The following is an 18,667-nucleotide window of genomic DNA, read 5'->3' as shown; positions in this document are numbered from 1 at the left end:
TGGGTTGTTTTTCCTGACCTCTCAGTCTGACTCTTGTCCTTTTATAACATGTTTATTTTACCCTGGAGATCAATAAAGTATCATACTTACTTACTGAATTGATTGATGAACGGTGCCAGATTAATTGATATTTCAGACCACACCTGCAAGGTGACCTTTATACAAAACATTAAACATTTCTTAACATAATATCTTAGAGTGGACAGATGATTGATCTAGCCCATCATTGTGACTTTGCATCATAACTTAAGTTTTTTTAATCTGATAATTGATACTTTTTTCCTCACAATTTCTACATTTTCAAATCTTATTTTCATGACTTGTCATGGGAATATAAGTATTTTTGTATAATAAAGGCTCGTTTTCATGATTTTATTTTCTTTAATTGACGATGCTGGGCTTCCCCAGGCTCCCTGAACTACTCAGTTCACGTTCCGAGCCATGACGTCAGACGTAAGAGCGAAATTAACGGCAATACCGTTTAAGTAGGTCAAAGGTCAGAGGTCAAAGAACGGTCGCGCGCCTCTAAAATGACGTATGCATAATAACAGAAATGTAGACGTTGATTAACTGTCAGTTGGTGACGTACAGTTGCTGTTTTAGTTGGTGAAAGTTAAGCTAACTACGAGTTAAAATGACTCGAAACAGTTTTAACACGAATGAAGATTAAAATACGGCTTCTGTGTTTACCTGTGGTAAGTTGTGATGATGTTAGCAAGATATTAACTGACACACCTCGAAAATGTATATATTCTAAATGCTAATGCTAGCTTACTGTTTTAGCAGAAAATCCAGCTGTATGCTAGCTGCCCAGTGTCAAGTGGTGGAAAGTAGCTAACGTTATTTTAACATTAATTAACTTATTAAATACTGTATTGTGTCATATTCTGCTTTAAGATCGCTTGAATATGTCTTCCAATGCTGCTTCTACTTGACTACAACTCAGACAAACATATTTTTAGCTGTAGTTGATTACTTTGAGAGCTGATTCCTTTAGTATTGGTTTTTGTTGATACCAACTTGATAAGATTAAACATGTATCAGTAATGCATCAATACTAAAATAATTTATTCGGTTTAATATAAACTTTTTTAAGGGTTTCATTCTGCATTATGACGACTTCACGGTAATTAAAGAGCATGTTGTTATGTCTGGTGGTTTTGGAATACACACTTCTGTACATCCGGTCTGAGGGTAGAAGCATGAACAGTCCGTGGTGGGGGTGGTTGGGGTCACTCCTGTGGACTCTGCGGTGGTAAATGCTCTGCAGAGAGGGCAGTAGAGTTCTGGTGATCTTCTCCGCAGTCTTTACCACTGTCTGAAGGTGTCTGCTGTCCATAGCAGAAGTGCTGCTGCACTAGATGGTGATACAGCCGGTTAAGATGCTCTCAACAATGGAGCTATAGTCATTGCTGAGGAGCTCAGGCTACATGCCAATCTTCCTCAGCCTTCTCCGAAAATATGGCCGCTGTTGGGCCCACTTTACCAGCTGTGTGGTGTTGAATGACCAAGTGAGGTCATCACTGATGTGGACACCCAGGTACTTGAAGCTGCTCACCCTCACTACTTATAGCTCCCATGTACAGTGGGCGATGCGGTCTCCCTCCTGTAGGCCACTTCGTCCCCACCACTGATGCATCCTATCACTGAGGTGTCGTCTGCAAACTTTAGGATGGTGTTGTCTTTGTGGGAGGTGACACAGTAATAGTTGAACAGGGCGTAGAGAATGGGGCTGAGGACGCATCCCTGTGGAGTGCCATTGTTTGTGATGATGCTGGCTGAAGTCCTAATTCCAATCCTGACAGTCTGGGGCCTGCCAGTCAGAAAGTCTAGGAGCCAGTCACAGATTGTTGTACTCAGCATAGTCCTGTATGCTGACAGAAGAGTCCTCCAGAGTGGCTGCAGCTTTAAACACATCCCAGTCTGTCCAAACAAAACAGTCCCGCAGGATGCTTTCAGTGTCCGGGGTCCGGAGTTTGACTTGTTTAGTCACAGGGTTTATCTGTTTCAGTCTTTGTCTGTATGCCGGATACAGGACCAAAGAGATGTGGTCTGAGTGCCCGAAGTGCAGGCGGGGTGCAGCCTTGTAGGCTCCGAGTATACTGCTGTAAACATGATCCAGTGTATTTTAATCATGGGAGGGAATATCCACAGGTTGATAATATTCAGAGAATACAGTCTTTAAGTTGCAGTGGCTAAAGTCACCAGCGGCGAGGAAGACAGCATCAGGATGAACTGTCTCTTGCGCACTGATGATGTCATGAAGTTTGCTGAGCGCTGCTGTGGAGTTGGCTCTCAGGGGATGTAAAGAGCGGCCAAAAACACAGCAGTAAATTCCCTCAGTAGATGGAAGGAACAGCATTTCAGCAGTAGAAACTCGACATCTGGTCTGTATATCTCCACACGACGAGTTGTTGATAAACACAAACACACGTCCCCCTCTGGCCTTACCAGAGGCTGCAGTCCAAAGTCAGTGACTTTGTCTGAGAGCCAGGTCTCTGTGAAGTTTTTGACCATTACTCTGAACTATGGACTCCTGAACTCAGTCATTACCTGTGCTGCTTCATAAATTAGATGTCCAGTGTAGACAAGTCAAACTGAAGTTTTAGTGGTAAAATGTGAAAACAAAGTAAATCTGAATGTAATGTAACATTCAGTGATGGAGGATAAAATGTTGTTTCAGGCTCCTGATTCAGTATCTCTGATGGTTCACTGCCCTCTAGTGGGGAAGTTTAAGTGTGGCACATTCAGGCTTCATCACTGTGAGTGCTTCCTCCTCTGTCTGCTTTAAAGGGTCAGTTCACCCAAATTACAAAAAGACACTTTCTCTCTTACCTTCAGCGGTGTGTAGCCACACAGGTAGTTTTGTTCTGTCTCTCTGAACACTGTGAGGTTTGGAGGTTTTTTCAAATGTTAGGTGACCCAGTCTACATGTTGGACATCTCTGAGCAGTTTCTCAATCTGAACCACCTAAATGACACAAATCCATTAAAAACAACTGTGTGTCCTCATCAGATCCCACCAGTCTTCTTGAACTATGTGTGTCAATCACGACTTTAGTACGATGTGGGTGTTGACTGGCATTTGGCACGTCATGTATGTTAATAAGCTAAAGCGGAAGTACATCTAGTGGTTTAAGAGTGTGATATCTGACTTCTGCTCACTCACAACTGAGGAACGGCTTCTTTCAAGACGACGTCCGTCTTCACTGTAAGTAGAATTGTTTGTAGATGTGTCTGATACTGTAAACCTCCTGTGTGCATCATTATTTTATCTGCTGACATGTTTTATTGTCTCTGAAACCTCACAGAGAGATCAGAGGAGCAGATATGAGTTTAAGTGCAGCAGTGAGTGGATTTGTCGTCTTCCTTCTCTCTGTGTCAGGTACAGTTACATTTACTGCATTTAAAGAGGGAATCTGGACTTTTGCATGAAGTAGCTGTGTGCTCAGCACTTTTACATGCTGTAAACTGAGAATATTTTGGGTTTTCAGAACTTTTCCCTTCTCATCCTGTTTAATGTGTTGTAAAGTCGAGCCTGGCTGCAGAAGCAGCAGCTCATGTGGAGGACAATTAGTTTGTATCTGCAGCTACTTTCATCACAGTGAAGTTTTTTGGAGGGATTTTGTTCTCACAGTAAAACCCCCAAAACTGACTGTACTTGTTGTATATGATGGTGCATCTGCACCACTCCCTGCTAGTTCTGTTAGTGCTGTCTGACCTCAGTGTGATGTTTCCATGCTATATGCAGACAGCTTATCTTGACATCATAGCTGCCTGAAGCAGTTTGACACCTCAGTGTTCTGCTTTTATTTTGTAGTTTTCACACTTACCTCAGCAGCATCCTGATCACAGAGTGAACAGAGAGAAGTGACCAAGAACAGCACAGACTCTAATAAATAATATTTCTCATCTTATCCTGGTCAGTAAACTGCATTAAAGGTCACAGGTTCAATACATTCCTGTTCACTTCACTGCACCTTCAGACTGGGTGCACACTGAGTTTAACTGTAGAAAGCATGTTCACATCTTCCACTCTTCCTTTGTTTGTGTTCATCCTCCCAAAAGGGAAGTTAACATGTGGGTGGAGTAACATGAGTATTTTCTTCAACTTTTCTCTAAATTATGTTTCTATGAATTTTCTGTGTGGACGATTTTTTGTTGACACATGATTAAGAACTGATGATGACAGTAATTAGTCTGATAATCGAGGATTTTGAAGCACGTCCATGTTACCTTTCCTCCACATCATGTTGGTAGTTTGATCACCTTTTGTCTCATTAACTGATTGTTAACTGAAGTTTCATTGTGTTTTCTGATGTTCTCTGTGTTACAGTGATACAGGGTCAGGATGACTGGGGAGTGACTTACAGCTCTACTGAGGTCTGTGCCTTCAAAGGATCAACAGTGGACATGAGTTGCACCTACAGATACCCATCTACTGTACAGAGAGTTGAGAACAGGTTCTGGTTCAGGACAGTGCAGAATGAGAATTATGTGGGTCTGAAAAATGAGCTAGGATATTCAGGTCGTGTGCAGTATGACTGTATTAACAAGGACTGCAGTCTGAGAATCACAGACCTGAGAGAGAGCGACTCAGCTGAGTACAAGTTCAGGTTCATAACAAACCAACCAGGTGGGAGATACATTGGTTCACCTGGAGTCACTTTGAGGGTCACAGGTAACATTTTCATTCATATTGGAATTATTTCCAAATGTTCAACATCTGAAGAACAATGATATAAATGTGTGTGTTTGTTGACAGTTTGTCTAAAATAACATTCTTGTTCTTTTTTCACAGATCCAGATCTCCAGGTGCAGGTGAGCAGATCCTCAGATTCTAGCTGGAGAGACCTGAAGTGTCACAGCAGTTGTCATCTACCTGATCGTTCTTCCTACATCTGGTACAAAAGTGGACAGAAAATTCCATCACAAACATCTTCTACTTATTCAGTCTACTATAATTCTGTAGACAGTTATTCCTGTGCTGTTGAAGGACATGAGGATTTCCCCTCTCCTCCAGTGTGTGAGTTTACTACACTAACATAACACCATCTGATGGAGTCTGATAACTACATGGATTTTAATATGGAGACCTTCATTGTGACTCTTCATCAACTCTGGTTTAAAAATGATCAGAACTTTGTTTTATCTTTCAGGTGTTGATGGTCAAACCTGCAACAGAGTGATTTACACTGACAGAAGCATCTGTGCCTCCAAAGGCTCATCAGTGGACATTTCTTGTACTTACAGCAGTTTTAACATTATCAGGTCTAAATTCTGGTTCAGTCCTGATCGTTCTCATCAGTGGCAGAGTCCTTCACAGCCTGAGGACCTTAGTGACTCCCAGTTTGCAGGTCGTGTTCAGGTCCTTGAATCAGAGAGAAGACGCTCCACTCTGAGAATCACTGACCTGACAGAGAGTGATTCAGCCGAGTACAAGTTCAGATTCATTACAGACCAAGAAGGAGGGACATATACTGGTTCACGTGGAGTCACTTTGAGGGTCACAGGTAACATTTTCATTCATGTTGGAATTATTTCCAAATGTTCAACATCTGAAGAACAATAATATAAATGTGTGTGTTTGTTGACAGTTTGTCTAAAATAACATTCTTGTTCTTTTTTCACAGATCCAGATCTCCAGGTGAAGGTGAGCAGATCCTCAGATTCTAGCTGGAAATACCTGAAGTGTCACAGCAGTTGTCGTCTACCTGATCGTTCTTCCTACATCTGGTACAGAAATGGACGGAAAATTCCATCACAAACATCTTCTACTTATTCAGTCTACTATACTTATGCAGCCAGTTTTTCCTGTGCTGTTGAAGGACATGAGGATTTCCCCTCTCCTCCAGTGTGTGAGTTTACTACACTAACATAACACCATCTGATGGAGTCTGATAACTACATGGATTTTAACATGGAGACCTTCATTGTGACTCTTCATCAACTCTGGTTTAAAAATGATCAGAACTTTGTTTTATCTTTCAGGTGCTGATGGTCAAACCTGCAACAGAGTGATTTACACTGACAGAAGCATCTGTGCCTCCAAAGGATCATCAGTGGACATTTCTTGTACTTACAGCAGTGATGAAATTATTAAATCTAAATTGTGGTTCAGTCCTGAACGTTCTCATCAGTGGCAGAGTCCTTCACAGCCTGAGGACCTTAGTGACTCCCAGTTTGCAGGTCGTGTTCAGGTCCTTGAATCAGAGAGAGGACGCTCCACTCTGAGAATCACTGACCTGACAGAGAGTGATTCAGCTCAGTATCACTTCAAGTTTACAACACAATGGTCTGAGTGGAGGAGTAGTTTACCTGGTACAACTCTGACTGTCACAGGTACTGATGAACACACACTGATGTAAAACATCAACATAGTACATTTAGAAACAGTGAAGATGTTGAAAATGATGGATCATCATGAGTTTGTGTAATAATTACTGTTGTGTTGGCACTAATGTTCACTGCTAGTTGTAGGAATAGTAAGTGTTGTGTTGTCGTGTGTGTACATCTATCAGTGATTTCTGTTAGAACCAGTGATAATAATATTGTTTCTTGTTCTCATATCCAGCTCTGCAGGTGCAGGTGACCAGAATAACAGTCCACCAGTCTGATACTGAGGCAGAGCTGAAGTGTCACAGCAGCTGCAGTCCAGCTGCTCGTCTTTCCTACGTCTGGTTCAAGAACGGACAGAGAGTCACAGGGGTGGAGACATCTTCTTTTAAAGGCCGGGTTTATCCTGGAGACATCATCTCTTGTGCTTTGAAAGGACATGAGAACTACGGCTCTCCTCCAGTCTGTGAGTTTGATCCACTGTGTCAGGAAAAAGACGTGCAGACACACTGGCTTCTAAAAGTTGTAGATGCAGCTGGTATAGAAAATTAAACTGCTACAACTAGAAATAATATTCACACTGTCAGGACTCTGCAAACAGGACCTGAACACAACCAGCATGTACAGTATGGATAACGATGTGTAAAGGTTTTGGAAATTAAACATTTCTAACAGCTTTTTAGTGACTGTTGTTTTCTTTTTTTAAATTAATCTTGTTATTAATGTCAGTTCCCATTATAGTCAACAGCATGAACAGCTGCTGTGGTAATGGAGACAATCAAAAAGAAACAAAGACAGTTTAATCCAAATAGTAATTTTTTGCGACATCTTAAAATAATACATGTTGACATCTCCTCCAGATGGTCCAAGACTTCCCTCTGTGTCAGTGAGTCCCTCTGCTGAGATAGTGGAGGGCAGTTCAGTGACTCTGACCTGTAGCAGTGATGCTAACCCAGCAGCTAATTACACCTGGTACAAGAAGAACCAAACACTGATTCAAGGAACAGAAGGCATCTATCATTTCTCCTCCATCAGCTCTGAGGACAGAGGGAACTACTCCTGCAAGTCAGAGAATCAGTATGGAGAGATCATGTCCTCGTCTGTATCAGTCGATGTCCAGTGTGAGTACAAAATATAAGTAACTCTGATGTCCTGCTGACTCAGCGTTACAAGCCATACGACTTGTAGCCACAGTGAACCTGCTTCACATGTTTATACACATATCTCCAGATATATAATGTGAATTTACTGTTAACTGTGGTCTGTTTGTGTAGGTTGAAGAATGTCAGGTCTAAAAAGGCAAAATACAAGTTTATGTTCACAGAGCACATGACCTTAATCCAAAATGTAAATATGACAAAGTCATCATCTGATGTGAATGACATGAGTCTCTTTAAATCTCCTCCAGATGGTCCAAGACTTCCCTCTGTGTCAGTGAGTCCCTCTGCTGAGATAGTGGAGGGCAGTTCAGTGACTCTGACCTGTAGCAGTGATGCTAACCCAGCAGCTAATTACACCTGGTACAAGGAGAATGAAGACTCACCAAAAGCATCAGGACAGATCTTCACCATCACTGACATCAGAGCTGAACACAGTGGGAATTATTCATGTGAAGCCCAGAACAGAAGAGGAAGAAACAAAACCAGCGTACATCTGACTGTTCTGGCAGGTGAGTTATCCTCATTCACCTGCACACACACCTGTTTACTGCACCAGACCAGATTAACATGTTAATATGTAACAACTCATAACTGATGCAGAGAAAATAACATTTCCTGTCTGTGTTCAGAGACAGTTTTTCTGTAGCTGTGTTCAGGGAGGAACCTCCATCATGTCAGAGGTGGAGGACTCTGACTGACTGATTAACAGACAGCATCACCTGGAAAAGGGATTTATTGATTCTCATCACATATCTGTGTGTATTTCTAGTGAATTCAACAAAGATAAAGAACATCATCAGGTTGACTCTGGTGGTCTTGATGCTGATTCCTCTTCTTCTCCTGAGTCTGTGGACCAGGTGAAACAATCAGAATCCATCTGCTCTTTTATTTTCTTCTTCAGACTTCATTTAGTTTTAGTGATATGAGTTTCTCAATGTGTAAGATTGATTTGATTGATTTGTTGTTGTTGGACTCAATCCAGGAAGAAGAAAACTCTGAGCTCCACCACTGAACCACAACAACCTGTCGAGATGATGGAGGTGAGACAGAGAGAGAGGCCGTCTTGACAAAACCTCCTCTATATCACAGTTATAATAACGTGGCTGATCTGATTTGATGTCGGTTCATGAACGAGGTCCTTCGAGCTTCATTTTGTCGTCTCTCCTCATCAGTTGGACTCTTGTCCTGAGTATGAGGACGTCTCAGACTTCACTGCAGCACAGACAGAAGACACAGAGCAGCAGGAAGACATGCTGTGAAGTCCAGTCAGGTTAGAGACTCCTGCATCCAATAAAACATCCCGACTGTAGATTTACAGTCACAGTCACAAGTAAAACTTTACACGTGTGTTCTGTGATTTTCTTCAGATGCAGCTGAACCAGAGGCAGGACTCACCTGATGGACACAAAGAAGGACCACATTGAACTATGACAGAGGAGAGCGAGGCTGTGGAGGATGTGGGGGAAGTGGACACATTTACCTTCAGCTCCAAAAGTTTTCATGTTGAGTTTTCTGTAGCAGCAGCAGGTAGGAGTCAGCAGCACAGACAGTCAGCAGCAGCATGTAGCAGGAAGTTTAGAAGAACGTGGAGTCGGCAGCTTCAACTGAATCATGTCCAGGTGTCAGACATGATTTATTGTTCAGATCAGCTTAATGCTTAAACTGCGAGAGCTTATTTTAACCTGTACAGTCAGTTATATTATAGACATTGATGAGTTGTTAAACAAAATGTATTTTTAATTCTACAGAATAATAAATAATATCTGTGATCATCATCTGGGTTTTCACCTGTCCTGGCTGACAAAGCCAATAAAGTGTGTTCAGAGTGAGACAGTGAGCTGAGAGCATCACATTTGACTTCATGTACAGTTTATATTTTCACACATTGAAACCAAACATAAGTCCAGTAGTAAAACACTTTGACAGATGTTACATTTTCCAGTTATTTCTGCTGCTGAGTCAAATCAACAGCCAGCTTCCACAACAAGTGAAGGAGCTGTTGGACAGCTCTGTAGGTGAAACATTAGTGAGCAGAACGTTTAAACTTCAGCTTTAAACTAATTATTCTTCTGTTAATCTTTGACGTTATCATTTGTTCACCAGATATCAAGACATTTAAATTCAACTCTGTCCTTTAGCTTTGGCTTATTTCTCACATTGTCACATTTTGTGTCCATAAGAATGAAATGTGCCACAGTTTAATGGTTCATTATGATTTGGGATGTTGCTGATATGAAGATGCACAGAGAAAGTTTTTACTGAGGAGGACCTGAACTTATATTTGAGCCGTAAATCTCCGTTAGGTTCAGTGAAATTCTTTTGTGGTGATTGAAGGAAGCAGAGTAGATCCAGGTTCACTAAATGTGAAGCCCTTTCAGAATAAAAGTCCAGGTTTATTCAACACCCTGATTATAAAGGGTGTAAAGTTTTTGATCACTACTCTGAACTATGGACTCCTGAACTCAGTCACTGCCTGTGATGCTTCGTAAATCTAATGTCGAGTGTAAACAAGTGAAACTGAAGTTTTAGTGGTAAAATGTGAAAACAAAGTAAATCTGAATGTAATGTAACATTCAGTGATGGAGGATAAAATGTTGTTTCAGGCTCCTGATTCAGTGTCTCTGATGGTTCACTGCCCTCTAGTGGGGAAGTTTAAGTGTGGCACATTCAGGCTTCATCACTGTGAGTGCTTCCTCCTCTGTCTGCTTTAAAGGGTCAGTTCACCCAAATTACAAAAAGACACTTTCTCTCTTACCTTCAGTGGTGTGTAGCCACGCAGGTAGTTTTGTTCTGTTTCTCTGAACACTGTGAGGTTTGGAGGTTTCTTCAAATGTTAGGTGACTTTTTATTTGATCCCAATCTACATGTTGGATATCTCTGCACAGTTTCTCAATCTGAACCACCTAAATGAGCCAAATTCATTATAACCCATTGTGTGTCCTCATCAGATCCCACCAGTCTTCTTGAACTATGTGTGTCAATCACGACTTTAGTGCGATGTGGGTGTTGACTGGCATTTGGCACGTCATGTATGTTAATAAGCTAAAGAGGAAGTACATCTAGTGGTTTAAGAGCCTGATATCTGTCTTCTGCTCACTCACAACTGAGGAACGGCTTCTTTCAAGACGACGTCCGTCTTCACTGTAAGTAGAATTGTTTGTAGATGTGTCTGATACTGTAAACCTCCTGTGTGCATCATTATTTTATCTGCTGACATGTTTTATTGTCTCTGAAACCTCACAGAGAGATCAGAGGAGCAGATATGAGTTTAAGTGCAGCAGTGAGTGGATTTGTCGTCTTCCTTCTCTCTGTGTCAGGTACAGTTACATTTACTGCATTTAAAGAGGGAATCTGGACTTTTGCATGAAGTAGCTGTGTGCTCAGCACTTTTACACGCTGTAAACTGAGAATATTTTGGGTTTTCAGAACTTTTCCCTTCTCATCCTGTTTAATGTGTTGTAAAGTCGAGCCTGGCTGCAGAAGCAGCAGCTCATGTGGAGGACGATTAGTTTGTATCTGCAGCTACTTTCATCACAGTGAAGTTTTTTGGAGGGATGTTGTTCTCACAGTAAAACCCCCAAAACTGACTGTACTTGATGTATATGATGGTACATCTGCACCACTCCCTGCTAGTTCTGTTAGTGCTGTCTGACCTCAGTGTGATGTTTCCATGCTATATGCAGACAGCTTATCTTGACATCATAGCTGCTTGAAGCAGTTTGACACCTCAGTGTTCTGCTTTTATTTTTGTAGTTTTCACACTTACCTCATCAGCATCCTGATCACAGAGTGAACAGAGAGAAGTGACCAAGAACAGCACAGACTCTAATAAATAATATTTCTCATGTTATCCTGGTCAGTAAACTGCATTAAAGGTCACAGGTTCAATACATTCCTGTTCACTTCACTGCACCTTCAGACTGGGTGCACACTGAGTTTAACTGTAGAAAGCATGTTCACATCTTCCACTCTTCCTTTGTTTGTGTTCATCCTCCCAAAAGGGAAGTTAACATGTGGGTGGAGTAACATGAGTATTTTCTTCAACTTTTCTCTAAATTATGTTTCTATGAATTTTCTGTGTGGACGATTTTTTGTTGACACATGATTAAGAACTGTTGATGACAGTAATTAGTCTGATAATCGAGGATTTTGAAGCACGTCCATGTTACCTTTCCTCCACATCATGTTGGTAGTTTGATCACCTTTTGTCTCATTAACTGATTGTTAACTGAAGTTTCATTGTGTTTTCTGATGTTCTCTGTGTTACAGTGATACAGGGTCAGGATGACTGGGGAGTGACTTACAGCTCTACTGAGATCTGTGCCTTAAAAGGATCAACAGTGGACATGAGCTGCACCTACAGATACCCATCTACTGTACGTAGAGTAGAGAACAGGTTCTGGTTCAGGACAGTGCAGAATGAGAATTATGTGGATCTGAAAAATGAGCCAGGATATTCAGGTCGTGTGCAGTATGACTGTATTAACAAGGACTGCAGTCTGAGAATCACAGACCTGAGAGAGAGCGACTCAGCTGAGTACAAGTTCAGGTTCATAACAAACCAACCAGGTGGGACATATACTGGTTCACCTGGAGTCACTTTGAGGGTCACAGGTAAGAATTTCATTCATATTGGAATTATTTCCAAATGTTCATCATCTGAAGAACAATAATATAAATGTGTGTGTATGTTGACAGTTTGTGTAAAATAACATTCTTTTCTTTTTTCACAGATCCAGATCTCCAGGTGAGCAGATCCTCAGATTCTAGCTGGAGAGAGCTGAAGTGTCACAGCAGTTGTCGTCTACCTGATCGTTCTTCCTACATCTGGTACAGAAATGGACAGAAAATTCCATCACAAACATCTTCTACTTATTCAGTCGACTTTAATTATGCAGACAGTTATTCCTGTGCTGTTGAAGGACATGAGGATTTCCCCTCTCCTCCAGTGTGTGAGTTTACTACACTAACATAACACCATCTGATGGAGTCTGATAACTACATGGATTTTAATATGGAGACCTTCATTGTGACTCTTCATCAACTCTGGTTTAAAAATGATCAGAACTTTGTTTTATCTTTCAGGTGTTGATGGTCAAACCTGCAACAGAGTGATTTACACTGACAGAAGCATCTGTGCCTCCAAAGGATCATCAGTGGACATTTCTTGTACTTACAGCAGTTTTAACATTATCAGGTCTAAATTCTGGTTCAGTCCTGATCGTTCTCATCAGTGGCAGAGTCCTTCACAGCCTGAGGACCTTAGTGACTCCCAGTTTGCAGGTCGTGTTCAGGTCCTTGAATCAGAGAGAAGACGCTCCACTCTGAGAATCACTGACCTGACAGAGAGTGATTCAGCCGAGTACAAGTTCAGATTCATTACAGACCAAGAAGGAGGGACATATACTGGTTCACGTGGAGTCACTTTGAGGGTCACAGGTAACATTTTCATTCATGTTGGAATTATTTCCAAATGTTCAACATCTGAAGAACAATAATATAAATGTGTGTGTTTGTTGACAGTTTGTCTAAAATAACATTCTTGTTCTTTTTTCACAGATCCAGATCTCCAGGTGAAGGTGAGCAGATCCTCAGATTCTAGCTGGAAATACCTGAAGTGTCACAGCAGTTGTCGTCTACCTGATCGTTCTTCCTACATCTGGTACAGAAATGGACAGAAAATTCCATCACAAACATCTTCTACTTATTCAGTCTACTATAATTATGCAGCCAGTTATTCCTGTGCTGTTGAAGGACATGAGGATTTCCCCTCTCCTCCAGTGTGTGAGTTTACTACACTAACATAACACCATCTGATGGAGTCTGATAACTACATGGATTTTAACATGGAGACCTTCATTGTGACTCTTCATCAACTCTGGTTTAAAAATGATCAGAACTTTGTTTTATCTTTCAGGTGCTGATGGTCAAACCTGCAACAGAGTGATTTACACTGACAGAAGCATCTGTGCCTCCAAAGGATCATCAGTGGACATTTCTTGTACTTACAGCAGTGATGAAATTATTAAATCTAAATTGTGGTTCAGTCCTGAACGTTCTCATCAGTGGCAGAGTCCTTCACAGCCTGAGGACCTTAGTGACTCCCAGTTTGCAGGTCGTGTTCAGGTCCTTGAATCAGAGAGAGGACGCTCCACTCTGAGAATCACTGACCTGACAGAGAGTGATTCAGCTCAGTATCACTTCAAGTTTACAACACAACGGTCTGAGTGGAGGAGTAGTTTACCTGGTACAACTCTGACTGTCACAGGTACTGATGAACACACACTGATGTAAAACACCAACATAGTACATTTAGAAACAGTGAAGATGTTGAAAATGATGGATCATCATGAGTTTGTGTAATAATTACTGTTGTGTTGGCACTAATGTTCACTGCTAGTTGTAGGAATAGTAAGTGTTGTGTTGTCGTGTGTGTACATCTATCAGTGATTTCTGTTAGAACCAGTGATAATAATATTGTTTCTTGTTCTCATATCCAGCTCTGCAGGTGCAGGTGACCAGAATAACAGTCCACCAGTCTGATACTGAGGCAGAGCTGAAGTGTCACAGCAGCTGCAGTCCAGCTGCTCGTCTTTCCTACGTCTGGTTCAAGAACGGACAGAAAGTCACAGGGGTGGAGACATCTTCTTTTAAAGGCCGGGTTTATCCTGGAGACGTCATCTCTTGTGCTTTGAAAGGACATGAGAACTACGGCTCTCCTCCAGTCTGTGAGTTTGATCCACTGTATCAGGATAAAGACGTACAGACACACTGGCTTCTAAAAGTTGTAGATGCAGCTGGTATAGAAAATTAAACTGCTACAACTAGAAATAATATTCACACTGTCAGGACTCTGCAAACAGGACCTGAACACAACCAGCATGTACAGTATGGATAACGATGTGTAAAGGTTTTGGAAATTAAACATTTCTAACAGCTTGTTAGTGACTGTCGTTGTTTTTTGTAATTAATCTTGTTATTAATGTCAGTTCCCATTATAGTCAACAGCATGAACAGCTGCTGTGGTAATGGAGACAATCAAAAAGAAACAAAGACAATTTAATCCAAATCGTAATTTTTTGGGACATCTTAAAATAATACATGTTGACATCTCCTCCAGATGGTCCAAGACTTCCCTCTGTGTCAGTGAGTCCCTCTGCTGAGATAGTGGAGGGCAGTTCAGTGACTCTGACCTGTAGCAGTGATGCTAACCCAGCAGCTAATTACACCTGGTACAAGGAGAACCAAACACTGATTCAAGGACCAGAAGGAATTTATAATTTCTCCTCCATCAGCTCTGAGGACAGAGGGAACTACTCCTGCAAGTCTGAGAATCAGTATGGAGAGATCAACTCTTCATCTCTATTTATAGACGTCCAGTGTGAGTAACATTAGGAAGTCACTTAGACTGACAATGGAATTAAAATAAAATGTTGACTAATATTGATTAGTTGTCTCTCTATACATGTTCTCCTCCAGATGGTCCAAGACTTCCCTCTGTGTCAGTGAGTCCCTCTGCTGAGATAGTGGAGGGCAGTTCAGTGACTCTGACCTGTAGCAGTGATGCTAACCCAGCAGCTAATTACACCTGGTACAAGGAGAATGAAGACTCACCAAAAGCATCAGGACAGATCTTCACCATCACTGACATCAGAGCTGAACACAGTGGGAATTATTACTGTGAAGCCCAGAACAGAAGAGGACGTCATAACTCCACCTTACAGCTAACAGGTGTGTTTCCGACATGATGATTTAATATATGTATAGATGTATGTATGTTCTCAGATATATGCATAAATATTGGAGTCCAAGCAGTCGACTGTTCTGAACAGATATGTTTTTAAATTGAGAGTACACTGGTCAGTCTTTAAATCAGACTCAATCAGACTTACTTGGAAGCTATTACAATAATTACTCATACTGTCGTATAAAAACATTTGTCTATTTTTAGACTGACCTCCTTGTTTCACTGTGACCTGCTGTTCTTGCTGTGATTGAGCACTTTTACAGTTTTACCTGCACTGTTCAGGATTTTACTTCATTTTGCCCTGTTAGGACTTTGTTGTTGTCGTTGTAGTGTTTCCATTGTGCTCCCAGATCTCTGCAATTAACTTGATGAGTGCAATGTTACAAACTAATGATATGAGACCCCAGTTAGGGGGTTAAGCTTTACCGTAACCACAAGGTTTTTATGTTCTTACAGTTTCACCACGATTATGGAAATCAGCAGTCATTAAAACAACACCTGTTGTTATCCTGGCTATCATCGGGCTCGCTCTCTTCGTCCTGATAAGGTGAGTAGATCAGATTAATATATCTGTGAACATAAATATCTGAAAATGTAGCCGTAAGTTTTGAAACTAAGTTGTTTGTAATTAATTTATTCTTTTAACCAGAAAAACCAGGGCTGCAAAGCAATCACCTCAGCGTGGAGATGAACCAGACAACAGGACACAGGTGAGAGTTAAAACACTTCAGTGTAAATTCCTGCTCAGGTTCTTAGTCACGATCATGAAGTGCAACTTAAACACTGTGACAGAGAAACACTCAGTGTCGATCTGACGTCAACAGGCTTCAAACCACTACAGAAGCCCAGAGGGGCAGGGGAGAATTTTTGTTTTTCTGGTGCTTCATTTTCCAAGTGCCTCTTTCTGTAATACTCATTGTGACCACAAGAGGCTGCATACAAACATTGTGGAGACTGAAGAAACTGGTGAGAAACTGGTGCAGAAATAAAACTCGAGAGACATTATTTTACACATAATGATGCATCTCACATTTAATTTCACTTCATATCAAACCTTGATTATAGATCCATGTTCTATATGTGGCTTTATGTTGATGGATGCTGGACTTTCACTGTCTCTGTGCTGCTAAATGGACAACGTGAATGGAAGAATTAATGTAGAATGTTTTCTATCCACCACCTTAGACACATACAACTCATTTTCTGTCACTTACTGTCAGAAATATGCACTTTCTTCATCTGTGGCCGTGATTCAGTATTCACTGTAGACACCCATTGATGAGAAGGCTGATAATACACAGTATTACAGTGGAGCACCAAGTATGACACACATTTCTCGCCAGAAGAAACATGACACTCAGTACCATGGATGCTTTTCATCTCATTTAGGATGAGAAGTGGTGCACTGCTGCCTCTTGTGGTCAAAATGAGCATTACAAAAAGAATGAGCCCTAGTTTCCTCCTGAATTTATTTTTGTTTTCACCAGGTTCACGTACAGAAAAATAAAATGTCATTTATGTCAATATTTGTACTCATCTCAACACATGAGAAAAAAATAATTCACTGTGTTTCACACTTAAAACAATATTTTTATTTAAATTAGAAAATGGAGCACCTAAATAAAACATTTCTCACTTTCTCCTCAGGGCTTCTGTAAATCACTCTGTGAATGAATGTTATGTGTGACTCTTGAGCGTGATTATATTCAAAGTAAATCCAAACCTTTGTTTTCTGGCTGGATGTTGTTTAACTCTCCTGCAACTGATGAGAAAAATAACTCAGAACAGATTTAGTACAAAAATGTTCCATGTCAAAAACTACCATAAAAAATACTACATATTAATATTAATCTGAAATTTTACTGGGTCACATCTTTCAATCAACATCTGTCCTGATAATAATGACCAAATATCCATTTTTATTTTCAGGATTATAACCCTTTACATATCAGTTTGTTCACATGATGCCTCTGTTCTATAAATGTATCAATACCCTTATGTCTTTATTTGACCTTTACTCTGCCACAGTTCTACATTGTGGAAATACGACAATCTGTTCAGTCGGTACTACAGATGCTGTTGCTTCTGACTTTTCTGCAGCTTGTCATGTTGGTATTCACACGATAGCTTCCTGGCAATTAAATAACTCGGGTGAGGAAGCAGCTACAGCAGCAGACGAAGAGACATCAGCTAGATATACTGTAGGTGGCTCTGTGGAATCAAGAACTCCTGCAGGGGTCAAGTGACAACGACAATGAGATTCACACACAGATGTTTGACAAACCATTTCAATATCAAACAGAGATGAACTGCAGAATAACTGCTTCTCATCTTCAATAAGAGAAGATAAGTTAAGGACAGAGGATGAGTGAAGATGTTCTACCAAAGTTCAACATTGCCACAGTTATGAAATGTAAAAACAATGTTGTGTTTGCTGTGTCGACCCAATCATCCGAAGGAGCAGGATGACCTTCAGTATGCCAGTGTCCTCTTCTCTACGAGCCAGACAGATCCTGTGTACTCCAACATCAGACCAGCCGGACACCACAGACACGAGGAGGGAGAAGAAGAAGAAGGAGTCGAGTACGCCGCTGTCAGATTTACCAGAGCAGGTGCTGCCCCGAGGTGAGCAGCTCTTCTCAGAAGGAACATTATCCTCAGTAAAACACACAACCTCTTTTTGTTCATTTTTACTGTCAACACTAAGTTCCTTTAATATGTTTGTTTTTTTGTTTCATTTGTCATTTCAGAAGCAGAGGTCCAGAGACTGTGGAGGATCCATCTGCTCTGTACAGTACAGTCAACAAACAAAACCGTTGAAGGCAACAGGAATCTCTCGACTGCCCGTTTCTTCATTTTTCATTCCGGTGCATGATAACAACAAGATGGCAACGCTAGTCGTTTGGTTCCACCACTACTGTCCAGACTTTCCAGACTGAAACAGCTCAACATCTACTCGATTGAACAATTTTATGGTGACATTCACGGTCAGGGTGGAGAATGTAGATCCCCGGACTTGAGCTCATTTTGTGTTTTTGTATGAACATGTATTAACAACTGTTGGTTAACTACACCTGAACTTTGGTTTCAAACTGGACTAGAGCTGCAGTCTCTCTGCTGATTTCTTCTGTTGCTAATTTCCCTAACAGGAAAACATAGGATGGATGGATGGATAGAAAGAAAGAACATTTATAGAACCAGAGGCACATGGACATGCTGTATTTCTGCAGTGTAATGTCAGGTATATATAATGTATAATAATGTAGTTTTTATCATTTTATTCTACCCATGTATTCATTTTGCTCATTGCCTGCACATTGAAATGCATTCCTTCTGTTCTGTATTGCATTTGTTTCCACTTCTCCTTGTTCTGTTTTGTATTAGTGCTGTTTTGCTTTAATAAAAGTTTGGTTAAAGTTCTCACA

The 18,667-nt window shown here is 40.9% G+C and overlaps 1 protein-coding gene across 4 annotated transcripts; it reads left to right on the top strand.

Moving 5' to 3' along the window:
• Window positions 1–502: 502 nt before the first annotated feature.
• LOC119018926 (B-cell receptor CD22-like) lies at window positions 503–18,662 on the top strand. Of its 4 annotated transcripts, XM_037096961.1 has the most exons (18): window positions 503–695; window positions 3,176–3,210; window positions 3,311–3,384; window positions 4,336–4,680; window positions 4,801–5,025; window positions 5,159–5,512; window positions 5,633–5,652; window positions 12,243–12,447; window positions 12,581–12,934; window positions 13,055–13,279; window positions 13,413–13,763; window positions 13,996–14,223; window positions 14,616–14,876; window positions 14,975–15,226; window positions 15,699–15,789; window positions 15,892–15,952; window positions 17,701–17,867; window positions 17,993–18,662. In XM_037096961.1, exons 1-18 carry the CDS (start codon window positions 660–662, stop codon window positions 18,060–18,062), a joined length of 3,354 nt encoding a protein of 1,117 aa, XP_036952856.1. In that variant the 5' UTR covers window positions 503–659; the 3' UTR covers window positions 18,063–18,662. The 4 variants fall into 4 exon arrangements, with proteins under 4 accessions (XP_036952856.1, XP_036952876.1, XP_036952865.1 ...); XM_037096981.1 differs by lacking the exons at window positions 5,159–5,512; window positions 5,633–5,652 and having other exon boundaries at window positions 4,807–4,820; XM_037096970.1 differs by lacking the exons at window positions 5,159–5,512; window positions 5,633–5,652 and having other exon boundaries at window positions 4,801–4,820.
• The last annotated feature ends 5 nt before the right edge of the window (window positions 18,663–18,667 follow it).

The sequence above is a fragment of the Acanthopagrus latus genome, chromosome 1, assembly GCF_904848185.1.
Source record: "Acanthopagrus latus isolate v.2019 chromosome 1, fAcaLat1.1, whole genome shotgun sequence".
Classification (NCBI taxonomy): Eukaryota; Metazoa; Chordata; class Actinopteri; order Spariformes; family Sparidae; genus Acanthopagrus; species Acanthopagrus latus.
This window is presented reverse-complemented; position numbering and strand designations above follow the sequence as displayed.

What these genes read in the sequence shown, in the direction of transcription:
- LOC119018926 (XM_037096961.1), top strand. Translation starts at nt 660, where the DNA reads ATGAAGATTAAAATACGGCTTCTGTGTTTACCTGTG. An exon ending in AGTCACTTTGAGGGTCACAG is followed by an intron (nt 5,513 to 5,632) that starts GTAACATTTTCA and finishes CTTTTTTCACAG; the next exon opens with ATCCAGATCTCCAGGTGAAG. An exon ending in AGAGCAGGTGCTGCCCCGAG is followed by an intron (nt 17,868 to 17,992) that starts GTGAGCAGCTCT and finishes TTGTCATTTCAG; the next exon opens with AAGCAGAGGTCCAGAGACTG.